General features: G+C 32.1%; 2 protein-coding genes and 1 long non-coding RNA gene across 4 annotated transcripts; all 3 read left to right on the plus strand.

Moving 5' to 3' along the window:
* The first annotated feature begins 222 nt into the window (after positions 1-222).
* Positions 223-6,357, plus strand: LOC142166185 (TMV resistance protein N-like). The gene is made up of 5 exons (XM_075224676.1): positions 223-839; positions 1,567-2,653; positions 3,797-5,485; positions 5,621-5,694; positions 6,010-6,357. The coding sequence occupies exons 1-3, from the start codon at positions 337-339 to the stop codon at positions 5,315-5,317; spliced, it is 3,111 nt and encodes a 1,036-aa protein (XP_075080777.1). The 5' UTR covers positions 223-336; the 3' UTR covers positions 5,318-5,485; positions 5,621-5,694; positions 6,010-6,357.
* Positions 6,358-12,540: 6,183 nt separating this feature from the next.
* On the plus strand, positions 12,541-13,120 carry LOC142166489 (uncharacterized). The gene is made up of 3 exons (XR_012696899.1): positions 12,541-12,718; positions 12,833-12,882; positions 13,010-13,120. It is a non-coding gene; the product is annotated as an uncharacterized LOC142166489 (long non-coding RNA).
* A 924-nt stretch (positions 13,121-14,044) lies between these two features.
* LOC142166186 (peptidyl-prolyl cis-trans isomerase PASTICCINO1-like) lies at positions 14,045-18,407 on the plus strand. 2 transcript variants are annotated; one of them, XM_075224677.1, is made up of 6 exons: positions 14,045-15,145; positions 15,262-15,373; positions 16,166-16,250; positions 16,388-16,457; positions 17,087-17,184; positions 17,840-18,407. In XM_075224677.1, the coding sequence occupies exons 2-6, from the start codon at positions 15,300-15,302 to the stop codon at positions 17,939-17,941; spliced, it is 429 nt and encodes a 142-aa protein (XP_075080778.1). In that variant the 5' UTR covers positions 14,045-15,145; positions 15,262-15,299; the 3' UTR covers positions 17,942-18,407. The 2 variants fall into 2 exon arrangements, with proteins under 2 accessions (XP_075080778.1, XP_075080779.1); XM_075224678.1 differs by lacking the exon at positions 14,045-15,145 and having other exon boundaries at positions 15,152-15,373.
* Positions 18,408-18,711: the final 304 nt, after the last annotated feature.

The following is an 18,711-nucleotide window of genomic DNA, read 5'->3' on the forward strand; positions in this document are numbered from 1 at the left end:
ATTCAATTCAATGCATCCACTTGTACTTTTAGCTGACCGTTCTGTATATACAGTGGAGTATTGAAGGAATTTCCAATTCAAATCAACTGGAGTAAAGCATTAAGAAGAAGCTTCACAATAATTTCCTACCACATTAAATGTTACAGCATGCATCAGTTGACTAGGTCCAATACCAATAATTCGAGTAGAGCCCATCTCACACAAACTTTTGTTATTTGAAGTGCTAGTAGCTAGTTGTATATTTCTTTCTCTCCTATTACCAACAGTTGCTTTCTTACCACAACTACAATTTAATTCACAAATAGGTTTTTTCTTTTCAGATAATTAACTGAATCAATGGCATCATCTTCTGCTTCTGCGAGTACTTCACAGTATTTTTGGTGGAACTACAAAGTCTTTCTAAATTTTAGAGGTGAAGATACTCGAAGGACATTTACAGATCACCTCTTCAGAGGCTTGGAAAACAATGGAATATTCACGTTTCAAGATGATAAAAGGCTAGAGCATGGCGCATCAATATCATATGAACTCTTGAAAGCTATCGAACAGTCTCAAGTTGCCCTTGTCATTTTCTCAAAGAATTATGCAACATCGAGGTGGTGCTTAGATGAGTTAGTAAAGATCATGGAATGCAAGGATCAATACGGACAAACTGTCATACCAGTCTTCTATGATGTGGATCCATCACATGTTCGGAAACAAAGGGAGAGCTTTGCTGAAGCCTTTGACAGACATGAAACAAGCTATAAGGATGATGATGAAGGAATGCAGAAGCTCCAAAGATGGAGGAATGCTCTAACTGTTGCCGCAAATCTAAAAAGATATGATGTCCGTGACGGGTGAGTTAAAAATACATAGTAATTTCTTATAATGAAAAATAAATAGAATAATACAAAGAGAGGGTTGCTCAAGTGCTAAGCAACCAACTCCAAACTTTGAGTTGCGGGTTCGAGTTACCATAGGAGCAAAGTGAGGAGCTCAAAAGGAATAATTTTCATTCAATTATGGTTGCTTATGTGAAGACTAAATAATCTACTATAGAAAAAAGAATCTGTACCTCAAAAATGAGTTAAACAGAATAGACACTAAATAAATTTATCATATTTACAAAATAAAAATTAAAAGGTTGAAACTTAATCAATTTATTTTGCTAAGAATACTGGTTACACAATCTAATTTCATTGATTGTCATTTAGACGTTAAAAATATTTTTATTTTATTTTTTCTTGAAAAAAAAGGAATGATGGTTGTTATATATGTTTCTATCAGTAAGAAGGTATTGTTCCTATCAATATAATTAGAGAGAATAAATAAAAACATCTTAATATTTTGATTGCTCCTTCAAGCGTTTGTTTTATGTGCGTAGTCTTTTAATCATCTGTATGCAAATTAACAATATTTAGTAGATCAATGTGTCAGCTATTTACCTAGTTGATAAGAGTTCGATTCCTCACCTTGCAATATTCTCTCCCTTTCCCCTACCCCTATGTAATAAATAAAAAATTAATTATTAAATGCTTACTAATACTTGACTATTATCCACAATTAATCTTCTTATTTTCGTAGGATTGAAGCAGAGAATATTCAGCAGATTGTCGACCAAATTTCCAAATTGTGCAATAGTGCTACTTTGTCTTCTTTGCGAGATGTTGTGGGAATAGATACTCAATTGGAGAAATTAAAGTCCCTACTTAAGGTAGGAATCAATGATGTTCGGATCATATTGGGGATCTGGGGCATGGGCGGTCTAGGGAAGACGACAATAGCAAGAGCCATTTTTGATACTTTATCTCATCAATTTGAAGCTGCTTGTTTCCTTATGGATATTAAAGAAAATGAAAAAAGACATCAACTGCATTCTTTGCAAAACACCCTTCTCTCTGAATTGTTAAGAAAAAAAGATGATTACGTCAATAATAAGCATGATGGGAAGCGGATGATTCCGGACAAACTTCGCTCTAAGAAGGTATTAATTGTGCTTGATGATATAGATCATAAAGATCATTTAGAGTATTTAGCAGGTGATCTTGTTTGGTTTGGTAATGGCAGTAGAATTATTGTAACAACTAGAGACAAGCATTTGATAGAGAAGAATGATGTAATATATGAAGTGACTGCACTACCTAATCATGAATCCATGCAATTGTTCAATCAGTATGCTTTCCGAAAAGAATTTCCAGATGAGCATTTTAAGGAGCTTTCATTGAAAGTAGTAAATTATGCTAAAGGCCTTCCTTTAGCCCTCAAAGTGTGGGGTTCTTTGCTGCATAACCTAGGCTTAACTGAATGGAAAAGTGCAATAGAGCACATGAAAATTAATTCTAATTCGAAAATTGTTGAAAAGCTCAAAATCAGTTATGATGGATTGGAGCCCATCCAACAAGAGATGTTTCTAGATATAGCATGCATCTTGCGAGGGGAAGAAAAAGATTATGCCATGCAAGTTCTTGAGAGTTGTCATATTGGAGCTGAATACGGATTGCGTATTTTAATTGACAAATCACTTGTGTTCATCTCTGAAAATGATGAGATTCAAATGCATGACTTTATAGAAGATATGGGTAAATATATAGTGAACTTGCAAAAGAATCTGGGAGAACGCAGCAGATTATGGCTCCCCAGTGATTTCGAAGCAGTGATGACCAACAATGCAGTAAGTAGGCTAAATAATGCAAGAGTATTTGATTTCTAATTTTCATATTCCAAAGACATATAGGGCAGTCAATTCCAATTATTTGTTCATCTTGCTTCATACTCTTGCAAGTACGTCATTTTAGTTGTTTACTTTAGCTAGTAGGAGAAGCAAAAGTAATATTAATTGCCTAACTAGTAAAAAAAAAAAAGACATGAATTGCCTAATTCCTTAAGTAGCCTCTTTAATTTACGTTGCCTAATTCGTTTTTCTTATATTTTTAAGTGTTGGATTAGTCTAGTAGCCACTTAATCTGTTTGATCCAATATCATTCTTTGGATTAACTTGAAAATTTTATGACATGTTATTACATAATGACTCAATCAGAGATTCACTTTACCATTGTTTATTTTTTTTAATTTTAAAAAGTTACTACTACAATCTATTGGTATTGTTTCAATTGCAGTTTCTTTCTTAAGAGGTGTGCCAATGACCAAAGTGTCACTTACTATAGACCAGAGATAGTATTAATTAATAAGCTCAAATTAATGTATTTCCATCTCAAAAGAAATTATTGTATTTTACATTATTTGGGGTTGTTCTCAGTATTATTATTGTAAGATCTTTATGTCCTTTTGTTTTTCAAATCTTCCCATCATCATTTTAACTAAGAAGCTCAATTTAAGAACTCATTCAATTATTTCTCATAGTAAGATTAGATTCATATGAATTTCATCCTAGATTGTATATAGTGTGATGGAAGGAATACTTATTAGTAAAACAAAAAGAGTTCATTCTGCACAACTATTTTCTAGAATGACATATACGCTTTCATACATTGCTTCCGGATTTAACATTTGGGTTTCCCCATTTTATATTTCACTTCTTTAAAGCACTTTATTTCTCTTTGCTACAGGTTTTTTGAATAATTTTATTCAGTTTCTAAACAAGTTACTTCCATATATAAAATAAATAATTTTCTAATTTCGCACAAAATAATGTGTTGGCCCTCATAATTCAAATGCTATCATTCATTTGTTGTCGAGGGATTAATAAATGGAGTACTTTTTAGGAACGGTAGCAACAGAGGTCATTTGATGCCCACACATACAAATGAAAAAACAAAACTAAAATAGGTTCTCATTCTATTTGTGTTCTGAACAGCATTTGCCGTCTCTACGGAGGATAGATCTCAGCGGGTCTAAAAGACTGATGCGAACACCAGATTTCACGGGGATGCCGAATTTGGAGTATTTGAATCTGTTTTGTTGTTATAATCTTGAAGAAGTTCACCATTCCCTGGGATGTTGCAGCAAACTCATTCAGTTAAATTTGAGTTTTTGTGATAGCCTTAAGAGGTTTCCATGTGTTAACGTGGAATCTCTTGAATATCTGGGTTTAAAATATTGCTATAGGTTAGAGAAATTTCCAGAAATCCACGGGAGGATGAAGCCGGAGATACAGATTGACATGCGAAGCTCTGGGATAAGGGAACTACCATCCTCTATTTTTCAGTACCAAACTCATATTACCGAGCTAGATTTGAGGCGTATGAATAACCTTGTAGCTCTTCCAAGCAACATCTGTAGGTTGAAAAGTTTGGTTATTTTAGATGTGTCGGAGTGCTCAAAACTGGAAAGCTTGCCAGAAGAGATAGGGGATTTAGACAACTTGGAGAAGCTTGATGCCAGTTGTACCCTAATTTCACGACCTCCGTCTTCCATCGCACGCTTGAACAAACTTAAAGTCTTGGATTTTGGATTCGTACGGGATAGAGTGCACTTTGAGTTCCCTCCGGTGGCTGAAGGATTACGCTCATTGGAAATTCTGAATCTCAGGTACTGCAATCTAATAGATGGAGGACTTCCGGAAGACATTGGATCCTTATCCTCTTTGAAAGAATTGAATCTCCATGGAAATAATTTTGAGAATTTGCCTCGAAGCATAGCCCAACTTGGTGCTCTTCGATCCTTAGACTTATCATATTGTCAGAGGCTTACACAGCTACCAGAACTTCCCCCTGAATTAAATATATTGCATGTAGATTATCATATGGCTCTGAAATTTATCCATGATTTAGTAACAAAGAGGAAGAAACAACAGAGGGTGATATTCAAACCATTGTATTATAAGGATGATGCACACAATGATACTATATATAATTTGTTTGCACATGCCCTGTTTCAGAATATCTTTTCCTTGAGGCATGACATCTCTGCTTCAGATTCCTTGTCCGAAAGTGTGTTTACCATTGTGCATATTGAGAAGAAGATCCCAAGTTGGTTCCTCTATCAGGGAACGGATAGTAGTGTATCAGTCAATTTGCCTGGAAATTGGTATATACCTGATAAATTCTTGGGATTTGCTGTATGTTACTCTGGCAGATTAGTTTACACCAAAACTCAATTGATTCCCGTATGTAATGACAGGATGTCGTGGATGACCCAGGAACTTGGCTTATCCAACCCTTCAGAATCTGATTCAAAATATTATATACATTTTTTCTTTGTACCTTTTGCTGTCTTATGGGATACATCTAAGGCAAAAGGAAAAACACCAAATGACTATGGGATTATTAGGCTATCTTTTTCTGGAGTAATAAAGAAGTATGGACTTCGTTTGTTGTATAAAGATGAACACCATGACACCGTGACCGATGCAGCTAGTTCCTGTCGCATACTCTAATAACATTAGAAACAAAGGTCACATTCTAATGAAAGTAAGTTGCAAGTGTGGTAGCCCTTTGCTCTAAAGCCGGTGGCATTGCCTATGAAGAGCATATGTTTCCTTTGTTTGTAGCGGAACAACTAGACTCTTGGTCTGAGAAAGAGATTCGCCAGAGAACTTACTTGGGTATGCAATAATCCATTATTTTTAAATCTACATATATCTATATATTGGTCTTATTAGTAAAGGTGACGTGACACCTATCTTAGACCAGAATAGTAGTGTTGTCAAATGATATCACATCTTCGCCTTTGCTGACAGGTAGACTTTCAAGAAAGCTGTGCCAAATTAAATCCTGGTATTGTGGAGAAACTTGAGTACGAGATGAAGTTGAGGTTCGTTCTCCCTTATGATCTCTCTGTTCTTTTATGGTTTTTTATAGGAAAAAGTGAAAATAAGCAATGATGGCTTTGTGTTACACCATATGAATAACATAATACTAATACCAGATGAAGCCCGTTCCTCTCAAGACTGTGTGCACTAATTCATCTAATATGGTCGTTTCAAATTAGGAATATGCAATCTTTTTTTCTCTTAACGTCTGTTGTTACTTGTTAAAATGGATTTTGATAAAGTAATAATATCTATATTTCTATTAATTATAAGCGGTTTTAATAAGTTCACTCTTTTGCTTTTGGATTTTTTTGCAGTTTCAAATGGGAACGAAGTAGCATATGAAGGATTGGAAGTCCCATCAAGATCAAATCAGTGAGAAGGTCAAAGAGGCTTTATTTCTGCACTTAGATGAATAGGATTTGCTAATTTGAGAAGACACGATCAAGGATATGGACTTTTTTCTCCTAATAGCTTTAAGTCAAGTAGCTTATGAACGATTTTAAATCTTTTGTCTTTTCAGGTGTACCAAAAAAAAAAATTCATACAATATGTATTAGTGGCGGCTTAACAATATTTGTGGCCTAAAGCCAATGTTGGTAAGAAGCCCTAAACTTTATTTTTTTTTAAAAACAAATCACACACACGTACGTGATATATATATATATTTGAATTCTATTTTTCTAATATTTTGAGATACAAAATTATTAATAACTTTTTATAATCAATCTCTCCTAAAAATGTTTTAGACAATATTAAAATAGTTTTTAACTCTTTTATTTTAGCTTCGAACAACTTGATTCATATTTTTCGTGGCATATTTAAATTCTAATAAATGAATAAAAGATAGTATATAACTATGAAGTAAGAATAAAATGAGATGATAATAACACTTGAAAGTTATAATAATAGAATTTAATTCAAGAAAAATAATGACTTGATTTCAAGATATCTTTTTGCTCCTTCGATAACACAAAATGCTTGAAACTTCAGAAAAAAATAAAAAAAAATGCACGATATATGATATCAATAGTACTTTTAAGCTATGTGAGTTTTCGAATAATACTACTCCTACTAAGTTATCAGACTTAAACCCGAAAAAAGCAAGAAAGACAACTATAAACCTATTTTGGTATTAAAAAAACCCCCCCCCCCCCCCCAATTTGGGGGCCTCAAGCAAATGCTTTAGAAGCTTTACCCTATAGCCGGCCATGATATGTGTTTGTTTGCGTGACAATATCCATTTCTCCTTTTTTTTCCCGTGAAATAAAATAAAATTTCAGATAAAGTAAAAAATAGAAATGTCACCATTCCAATCTTCAAAGGGTAATTTGTATAATTTCTTTATTTGAAAAGCAAGGTAAACTTATATTTCTTTACAAGCAATTATGTTTTTCTCTGTTTTAACTATTAAATTCACAATTCCCGTAATACTATAACATTTTTCGTAATACTATTACTTTTTTTTTATTGCACCCATAACAATATTCATTCATAGGTATCATTAATGCCATGTTTTTTATAACATTTTCTACCAACACATGGTGGAATTTACTCAAAATCTGTATAAATGTTCTTGATTACACTACATAAACCCAACTTCCATTTCATAAATGATAATTCGATTCAGGTCTTATTTTTGCCAAAGAAATGAAAATAAATCAATTGGAACCCATATAAAAGAATTCTAACTTGGAAATTGTGAAAGTTAGACCCCGTGGAATTCATATCTACGACTAAAATAATAAGTAGAACAAAACAAGTAAGAGTTACTTTGAAGTTTCAACAATTTTAACAAATTATAGTAATTATGTTACCATTGTTATGAAAATAAGAAAAATATTATCCACACTCGATGTTCATATCAAAAGATCAATCAAACTTATACTTTATAAACTTTATGACATTTCACTATTATCATTTCAAAAGAAAAAGACGACATAAAGGACTAATAGTAAATTTAAATATTTTTTATATCTATAAATAAATTAATTTTAAATTAGGACTATTATATTGAAACAGGAGGAAAATATTTGTAAAATTAGTAAGAAAATCAATGTTAAAAAATAATAATAAATGTATTTTATCAGTAAAATGAAACTCTATTTTTCTGAATTTGCTTGACATTCTTACTATTTGGAGAGATAAACAATTTTTGTAACTACAACAACAACAATAACAAACTTAGCTTAATCTCATATGTGGGGTCCGGGAGAGTAGTGTGTACGCAGCCTTACCCCTACCCTATAAAGGTAGAGTAGAGAGGTTATTTCCGATAGACCTTCGGCTTAAGAAATGATAAAAGTTTTACATATTTTCTAAATATCATAGAAAATGATATTAAAGTTAGTTAATCCTCGTGCTCCAAACATTTTTTGGAAAGAGGGAAAATTATTTTTATCTTAAAATTAAAATTAGGATAATTTATTGGAAAAAACGTAATATCAGTGACATTCTTTATTCAGAAGCTAAATTTAGTGGATAATTTTGTTTTTAATGAGGTGATTAAACTGTAGCAGCCCATTAATCCTTGGATCCAGCCCAAATGCCAAATCTTGTATTCTTGTTCAATAAAGAGAAATTTTCAGAAATAATTATTGTTTAGTGGCTATTAACTTGCTATAGCTATCATTTACTTAATTACTTCCTATAGCTATCTTTTCAGTTGTTATGGAATATATTCGATGTATTCAAGCTACTATATTCATGAATACAGTAGCAAAACTCGGCGAAAAAATAGGGCAGTCAACTATCATCCGTTATATTCATATGTATTCGCGAGCTGTATTCAAGAATACAGTAACGGTAATTTACGTAAAAATAGGTCTCGCCAGCTGTTTAAAAACGAAAAGTGAACCAATTAACGTGATAGACTCCTAATATAACTCAACAAACTCAATTATAACACGCAAAATTATTAATCCAGTTAATGAAAAGATTTCTCAGACGAAAAAACCCAAAAGATATAGCAATCTTCAGAGATTCAGTCCATCCTTTTTTCGTGATATCGTTCGAGGAATTTTTATCCCGCTGATATTGTTCGAGATTTTGCTAGGAATTCATACAAGTATCTATAGAAATAGACTGAAATTCGATTTTCCAGATGGCAAGTTTAAACATGCTACTACGTCATTCTGGCAAGTGGAACATTAAGAATAACTATGTCGATTATTCGATTGATGAGATACTGATAAAGGAGTATGCGTCGTACAATGATTTGGTTGCTTCAATTTTGAAGCAACTTGCCATAGATTTGAGCTAAAAGTCAATTAAAATTGAATACAAAATGGAGGGAAATTGCACGCTAATGGAAATACACAACGACATGGGTTATAGGGTGTATGTAGAGTTGAAAAAGGAGAACAGAGAATTTGGGATATATCCATTATGTATAACAATAATGGATAAGAAATTGTAGTTGGAGGAAGTTTAATTCAAGGCAACCCAATGCAACTAGACGAAACAGATGGGGTGAGTAAATTTGATACAATTGATACACTTGCTCTTGAGTTAGTAAACTCAGGTGAACCAATTGAGGTTTTCGAACTGGAAAGGGATTTGATTATTTCAAAAACTAATCGAAGAGAGGTCATGTCTGGACAAGTATATAAGGATAAGGCCACACTGAAGGCGGTGATGGAGCAATATGCAATTGCTGAAAGATTTTAATTCCGAGTTGATAGGTCTAATGCTATCAGGTTTCAGTGTTCTTACTTACAACCTTTTCACTAGTATGTTGTATTCAACTTTTGTATTCAGTTGTATAATGTATTTATGGTAGAATTTTTAAAAATACAGCATGTATAATGTTGTATTCATAATATATGCCTTCCTTCATGCTATGTTTATGTATCAGTATTTTTGTAATTGAGTGTTCTGAAACATTTATACGAGAACTTAACTATTTATATTAATGTATGTTTAAATATTTGTTTATGCAATGTATTCAAAAAAAATTATAGTATATTCAATAAACATACATTGTATTCGGTTGTATGTTTTTATATACAAAAATTTGTTGGCAAATAAAAATGTTGTGTGTATTTAGCCAAATCAGTTGTAGGATCTGTTTATATTTTATATCCATACATAACCAATTATATGTATAACGCAAATATATTTGCAACTATACATTGTTATGTATTTCAGAGGATTGTGAATTGAGATTTAAGGCTTCTAGTATTAACAAATCACAAATGTTCAAAGTGAGGGAGTTCAATGATAAGCATGCATGTCCGTTGAAAGATAAGGTGTATGAGCAACATCAAGCAACTAGTAGGTTGATTGGTGGTATGATTAGGTCCAAGTTTACTAATCATAAGAGGAAATACACACCAAAGGATATAATTGATAATGTGAAATCAGACTTTGGTGTAGGTGTTAGTTACATGTTGGCGTGGTGCGCTAAAGAAAAGGCAATAAATTTTTTGAGAGGCGAACCAACTGATTCATATAATAAATTACCAGGGTACTTGTATACACTAGATATGGCATATCTTGGTTCGCATATTAGAATGGTAAAATCATCGAAAAATGAGTTCATGTATTTGTATATATCGTTGTATGCTTTTATAAAGGTGTTCGATTACTGTAGACCCATCGTGGTTGTGGATGGTAGCCACCTAAAATCGGCATACACAGGGACATTCATCTCGGCTAGCACGTTGGATGGTGCAAGTGAGTCAGTTAAAAAATAAAATATATACGGATTAACATAAAATATTATAATTTGACTTCTTAATACAAGTTGAATGAATTTTTTTTTTATATGTATGCAATTATATTTACCGGGCATATATTGCCACTAGCATATGGTGTTGTTGATTAAGAGAACGATGCTGTTTGGTTGTGATTTTTTGAGCAATTCAAGGTAGCTTATGGTGAACGGGAAAACTTGTGCATCATTTCAGATAGGAATGAGAGCATCATCAAATCTGTATCGAGAGTGTATCATACGGTACCCCATTTTACTTGTATATGATATCTATGGAACAACGTATATAAGAAATTCAAAAAGAGTCATGCAAAGTTGAGCGAAGTATACTTCTCTATGGCAAAAGCATACACTCAGGATGAATTTGATAGTCTAATGAAAAAGGTGAATAAGGTAGATATTCGGGTGAAAGAATACTTGGAATTAGCTGGATATGAAAAGTGGGCTAGGTTGTATGCACCTGTTAACCGGGGATGGACTATAACGTCAAATATTGCTGAGTCAATCAATTCCGCACTTGTATCAACAAGAGAATTGCCAATATACGACTCCTTATATATGCCGATTTTAGGTGGTTGCCATCCACAACCATGATGGGTCTACAGTAATCGAACCCCTTTATAAAAGCACATAACGATATATAAAATACATGAACTCATTTTTTCAGTGATTGTACCATTCTAATATGCGAACCAAGATATGCCATATCCAGTGTATACAAGTACCCTGGTAATTTATTGTATGAATCAGCTGGTTCGCCTCTCAAAAAATTCACTGCCTTTTCTTTAGCGCACCACGCCAACATGTAACTAACATCTACGCCAAAGTCTGATTTCACATCATCAATTATATCCTTTGGTGTGTATTTCCTCTTATGATTAGTAAACTTGGACCTAATCATACCACCAATCAACCTACTAGTTGCTTGACGTTGCTCATACACCTTATCCTTCAACGGATATGTATGCTTATCATTGAACTCCCTCACTTTGAACATTTATGATTTGTTAATACTAGAAGCCTTAAATCTCCATTCACAATCCTCTGAAAATACATAACAATGTATAACTGCAAATACATCTGCGTTATACATACGATTGGTTATGTATGGATATAAAATATAAACAGATCCTACAACTGATTTGGCTACATACATACAATATTTTCATTTGCCTACACAAAATTACTGCTGAACATATATGGGAATACAGTGAATACATTGAAAACAGAGAAAACCCTAAATACAATGCATAAAGTGAATACATGACTTGTAATACAAATTTATTGCTGAACATATATGGGAATAACTTAATTGCTATTAATTAAAAATTCTTCTGAATACATAGCTAATAGTAATTTAAAAAAATATATATGAATACATACTGAAAAATATTGAATACATACTGCTGAATACATATTGCTGGATAATTCAGTGAAACACAATGAAGCTTGAGATAAAGTGAATACACTTAATATAGTGAATATAACATAATATATCAATTAATAGCATAACTTAATGGATGTTATGTATCCCTTTAATAACATCTTAAAGACAAAAAAGACATTCATGTATTCAAAAAACAAAAAAGGTTGAGTACAGTGAAAATACAATGAATACATTGAAAACAGAGAAAACACTAATTACAATGAATACAGTGCATAAAGTGAATACATGACTTGTAATACAAATTTACTGCTGAACATATATGGGAATAACTTAACTGCTATTAATTAAAAATATATCTGAATACATAGCTAATAGTAATTAAAAAAAATGCATGAATACATACGGAAAAACACTGAATACATACTGCTGAATACATATTGCTAGATAATTTAGTGAAACACATTGATGTTTGAGATAAAGTGAATACACTTAATATAGTGAATATAACATAATATATCAATTAACAGCATAACTTAAAGGCTGCTATGTATTCCTTCATTAACATCTTAAAGACAAAAAAAATATTCATGTATTCAAAAAAACAAAAAAGGTTAAGTAAAACCATAAATACATATTTTGCTATAAAAATTAAAATGTAGGTATAGAAAATAATATTTTAAAAGAGTTTTTATTTATAATAAATAAGATGTAAAGATTTGCTACATGAGTTAAAATTTTCTGAAATTTTCAGCTAAATTTTGTAAGGCAGAGCCAAAAGTTAGACCTTTGATTGTCTGTCAGTGATTAGTTGGTGAACACGAATATCAAACAGCAAAAAAACCCATCGGCTGATACCCATTTAACTTCTAGCCATTGTTTTTGATAAAAAGCTTCAACCAACTCCAATTTTTACATACCCATTAAGGTAAAATTCTTCCAATTCTTGATTTTTGTGTGTTTTTATTCATTATTTGATCTTAATTGGAGTTACTTATTATAAACATTTGTTCTTGCTATGTATTGTTACACTTTGGAGTAGCTAGTGGAAAAGCTGCAATCTTTAACTCCAATTTTTACATACCCATTAAGGTAAAATCCTTCAAATTCTTTATTTTTTTGTGTTTTTATTAAGTGGGGTTATGTGTTTTTATTCATTATTTGATCTTTAATTGGAATTACTTAATATAAAAATTTGCTCTTGCTATGTATTGAACAGTTTGCAGTAGCTAAAGGAAAAATGGCAGTAGTTGATGATGATGATCATGAGCAACAAGTTAAGCCACCACAAGAAAAGAAGAAACCAGAGTCTGAGGATGATAAAATATCATCCTCAGACTCTGGTTTCTTCTTTTCTTGAATTTATGAAAAAGTGTTTTTTAGCTGTTAATCACTTTTTTTCAAGAAATCAGGGACTGAGGATGTCAAAAGGTGTAATCTTTGTTTTTTAAGAATTGACCCTGTTCACTTGATTCATAAATTTGTGAAAAGAAAAGTGTTTTAATGAAGTTTTTCGCTGTTTATCACTTTTTTTTCTTCCAAGAAACCAGAGACTGCGGATGACAAAGGATTAAATGTTTAACCTTACTTATTTTAAACTTAATACTTAGAATTAGAGTTTATATTATTGAACTCTCATATAAATATTTTTTTTTAATTTTAGGATATCTTTTTAATATATGGTGACTTTTGAGATGAATTCTTTTATATTTGTTAAATAATTTTTTGATATATTTAAATCATCTTGAAAGAATTAAAGTACTCTTAAATTTTATTTTCATGTTTTACTTAAATAAAATAAAAAAACTTAATTATTATTTTTAATAATAAATATTTGAGATTATTTATTTATTCATATAATATTAACTATTAAATATTATTCGTAATTCGATACTTAAAATTACTTTTTGAAAAATTAGTCTAAACACAAATTATTTCTTCAAAATACTTTTTAGATTAATTAGCCAAACACAAATTAGAAAAAAACACTTTTCAAACAAGTAGACTATCAAAAAAAACTTCCAGCTGGGCCAAACAGGCTATCAATCCGTAGCAGCCCATTAATCCCTGGCTCCAAGTCCATCCCAATCTTGTTCAATTTTCCGCTAATGGCCTGTTTGGATAGGCTTAAAAGCTGGTCAAACTAACTTTTAAGCACTTTTTAAGTTGTGAAAGTGTTTGGCAACCAAAAAAATGGTTTAAAAAAAGTTAAAATTCGCTTAAAAAAAAGCCAAAATCAATAAGTTGGGTAAACCCAATTTTTTGGAAATTGGCTTAAAAGCCATATTGCTTTGACCAAGGATATTACATTCATATCCCTTATAAATTTTCTTAATCCTGAAATTACCCCTCCGTAGAAAATCTTAAAATATATTGTCTTTTTCTTTTCTCCATTGTTGTTGCAGCAATGCAGCCTCTGCTTTCTTCTTCCTCTTCTTCCATAACTTTTCCAACTTCAGTTCTTATTTAAGCCATATAAACAGGGTATTGGCCTCATTTCTCACGGAGCATCAAAGCAAACACCTAAAGAAATGATCTTTTCTTTGATATGCTTTATATCCAACAGAGATTCCTTTTGTCTTTCTTCCTTTTTGCTTTTGAGAAATTAGTGTTCTGGAAATTTGTAGTATTTCTTTTTCTTATTTATAGAGGACAATGAGCTCGTTTTATTTTTATGAAAGTTTACTTGATTGAAAGTGGCGAAAAATGAACTTTCAAGAATTATATTTATAAAAATTATCTTAAGTAATCAATTAAATTAAAATATTTTTTTATTTACATTAATTATGAATTAAATATATTGTAGTAATCAACTTCTTTATAATGTTAACAACTTTCAAGATATTTCTGTCTTTTTAACAGAAAAAAATACTTAACAGCACCTGTTTATCAAACACTTTAACAACTTTTTTTAAGTTTCAGCACTTTTATCCAAACAGATAACTGCTTATTTATAAAACAAGTTTCGGCACTTAAAGCTGCTTTTTTACTGCTAATCCAAACGGGCTCTAAATTTGGTCACTTCTCAGAGTCAAGAGCCAAAAGTTGGAATTTTATTGTTTGTCAGTGAGTAGTTGGTGAACAAGAATATCAAACATCAAAAAATCCATCAGCAGACCAAAATACCCATTTAACTTCTAGCCATTTTTTAATAAAAAGCTTCAACCTTTAAGTCCAATTTTACATACCCATTTAAGTAAAATCCTTCAAATTCTTAATTTTTTTGTGTTTTTATTAAGTGAGGTTATGTGTTTTTATTCATTATTTGATCTTAATTGGAGTTACTTAATATAATAATTTGTTCTTGCTATGTATTGTTACACTTTGCAGTTCCGATTTTTACATATCCATTAAGGTAAAATCCTTCAAATTCTTGAATATTTTTTTATTAAGTGGGGTTATATGTTTTTATTCATTATTTGATATTAATTGGAGTTCCGAATATAAAAATTTGTTCTTGGAATGTATTAGGACTTTTGCAGTAGCTAAAGGAAAAATGGCAGTAGTAGATGATGATGATCATGAGCAACAAGTTAATCCACCACAAGAAAAGAAGAAGCCAGAGTCTGAGGATGAATAAAAGGTCAAATCTTTATTATGTTAAGAATTTACCCAGTTCAATTTTTTCATGTATTTATGAAAATGAAAGTGTTTTTTTAGCTGTTAATCATTTTTTTCAAGAAACCAGAGACTGAGGATTACAAAAGCTGTAATCTTTATTTTTTTTTAAGAATTGACCATGTTCACTTAATTCATAAATTTGTGAAAAGAAAGGTGTTTTAATGAAGTTTTTAGCTGTTAATCACTTTTTTTTCAAGAAACCAGAGACTGAGGGTGACAAAGGTCTAATCTTTGTTATGTTAAGAATTTAGAGAGTTCACTTTATTATGAAATTGAAGGGGAGCCTTGGCGTAACTGGTAAAGCTGCTGTCATGTGACCAGGAGGTCACGGGTTCGAGCCGTGGAAACAGCCTTGCAGAAATGCAGGGTAAGGCAGCGTACGATAGACTCTTGTGGTTCGGCCCTTCCCCGGACCCCGCGCATAGCAAGAGCTTAGTACACCGGGCTGCCCTACTTTATTATGAAATTATGAAAAGAAAAGTGTTTTTTAGTTGTTAGTCAATTTTTTTCAACAAACCAGAGACTTAGAATGAAAAGGTCAAATGTTTCTTTCGTTAAGAACTTACCCCAGTTCACTTTATTCATGAATTTATGAAAAGAAAAGTGTTTGAATGTATCTATCTAAGCCACGGTGGAATAGTTGAGGTACGCGCAAGCTGCCCGGACACCACCGTCATAAAAAAGAATGTCTCTAATGGAGTAATGGAGTATTTAGCTGTTATTCACATTTTATTCAATGATAAGTTGTATGCAGAAGGAAAAAGATTGTTCCTGGAAGTTTGATGAAAGCTGTGGTGAGGCCTGGTAGTGGTGAATCAAGACCTGCTGAGGGTGAACAGGTAGTACTTTTGTATTTTATTTTCTGAATTATGTGCTTGTGATGATGATTCGTGTTGATGGATACGTCAGTTTTTGTGAGTGTTAGGTTGGGAAAATGTTGGTAGCTTATTTTGTTTTTCAATGAATTTTTGAACAGGTTATATATCATTGCACAGTTAGAACACTGGATGGAGTTACAGTTGAATCAACACGGTCAGAATTCGGAGGTAGGATTAATTTAATTGAACTTTTGAGAAGCTATAGGTTTACTGCCAAACAACTTATGCAGAAGGATTATGGATGTAATTCACTGTTCTTGCTTGGAATAAGGAATACCGAGTTATACTTTAGTCTACAAATAACTATATGATGACAGGATTTACAAATTAAATATACCCCACCTCTATATTTTGATTTTGTCATATAAGTTAATACAGTTTTATTTCCATGGATGCAATAGGACTTCACGCTTGTTTGCTATTATTTCATGCGACATAGAATTGTTTTAACTCTGTTTCTTTGAATGATTATACAGAGACGGATCCAAGATATAAACTCTATGGGTTCAACTTTAAGGTTTTTAATATTGGACTCATTATATTTTTAAAGTTTAAAGTTATGAGTTCATATCTACTATTTTTGAAATGTTAGTGAATATTTTTACATAAATTTATACTCCACTTCGAAAGTTATGGGTTCAAATGAACCCGTCACTAGAATACTACATCCGCCCCTGATTATACTACTCTTTTTGCTTCACTCACTCTTGCCTCTACTCAACATGAACTGTCTAATTTGAAATATGCCAACTCATATTGCCTTGCAATCTCTTCTGTTTTACATTTTCGTTACACAGGCAAGGGTACCCCAATAAGGCATGTTTTGGTAAAGAGCAAGTTGATTTTGGGATTGCTAGAGGGGATTCCGACAATGTTGAAGGGCGAAGTTGCAATGGTAGATCATTTTGAACCTCAAATTTAGTTATTACGATGCAAATCTGTCTATTTAAAGTCTGTTAAAAGTAAACAAATCATAACATTCTACTTTTTTCAGCTAAGTAATCTTGAAATTGTTGATAATTCCTTTATCTTCTCGACTAATTTGCTTATCATGACAAGTGCATAGTTTCAACTGTTCTTTCTCTTTCTCTGCTCCAACCCCCCCAAATAAATAAAAATAAAAAACCAGAACGAATATTTAGTGATACTATCCGGACAGAAGTATAAGTGCAAAACACTTCAATGGTAAATTAATCTCCTCAAACAAGATGTAGTGAATCAATCGAACCTTATTTTTCTGTTGACAGCACTATAGCAGCGGTTAAATCTACTTGTTTAGTAACCTCTTCAGAATATGATACATCTCCAATATTTTGCATACATTTTTTTTATTCAAGTAATATTTTGGATACCGTTAAAGGGGATAAAGTTGATAAAATAATCTCCGATCATTCAGATAAGTTAAATGTAGTTGCCAACTCAACCTGCTTTATATATGCCCCTTAATATGAGCTTGTGAAGTCATTTTCTCTTTGTTTTTACACCTTTGCATGGATGATATGAATAATCATATTCCTAACTCACTTTAAGTGTGGCTCGTGTTATCGCAGTTCAAAATGAAACCTGAAATAATGCACTATGGAGAGGAGGATTGTCCAGTTGCAGTTCCAGATAACTTTCCTAAGGATTCTGAGCTTCATTTTGAGATTTAGCTGATTGAATTCTCCAAAGTGAAGGCAAGAATGCTCGTACATCCTATTTAGTGTTAAAGAATAATGACAATGAATGTTGCAATCAAGATCAATCTTCTCCCTCTAGCTCCTTGTTCTCTCTGTCATTCTCGACTATGACACCTGTTGATATAATTTTCTTTTGCTCCTAAGTTTTCTGTTGTATAACTTTAAGTATCACAAGGACGGTAGCCCTATTTTTATTACTGTATCTGGAAAAGAAATCCAATTTTGTGAGTAGGAACAGACTATCCATGCACTGCAACTTTCGAAAGAAGATGTGAGGAGAAATACGTTAAAAACAAATGAATACAAGGGTTGTACATTTTATATACAAAGTATGGACAGCTTGGAGTACACCTATGGTTGACGATTTAGATTTGTTGATCTTTCTTCACTTTTCACTTTTGGATAAGATTGAGACAAGGATTAAAGATTTAAAGGAGCGTAGAAGAAACTGCTAGCAATCAATTAAGGAAGTTTCTATCATTTTGGTTTCTTTCCTTTTTTTCTTGTCTTTTATTATTTGTTTTTTGTTATTTTCTTTCCTTTCCAGATCAGTAATAGACCAAAGTTGTCAAAAGCTTTTCTCTCAGACCTTTGAATTCTTACTTTTTCTCTCCAAGGGGAGCCTTGGAGTAACGGTAAAGTTGTCTCCGTGTGACCTATAGGTCACAAGTTCAAGCCGTGGAATCAACCAATGATGCTTGCATCAGGGTAGGCTGCCTATATCACACCCCTTGGAGTGCGGC

Source organism: Nicotiana tabacum, chromosome 11 (assembly GCF_000715075.1).
Source record: "Nicotiana tabacum cultivar K326 chromosome 11, ASM71507v2, whole genome shotgun sequence".
NCBI classification, from domain to species: domain Eukaryota; kingdom Viridiplantae; phylum Streptophyta; class Magnoliopsida; order Solanales; family Solanaceae; genus Nicotiana; species Nicotiana tabacum.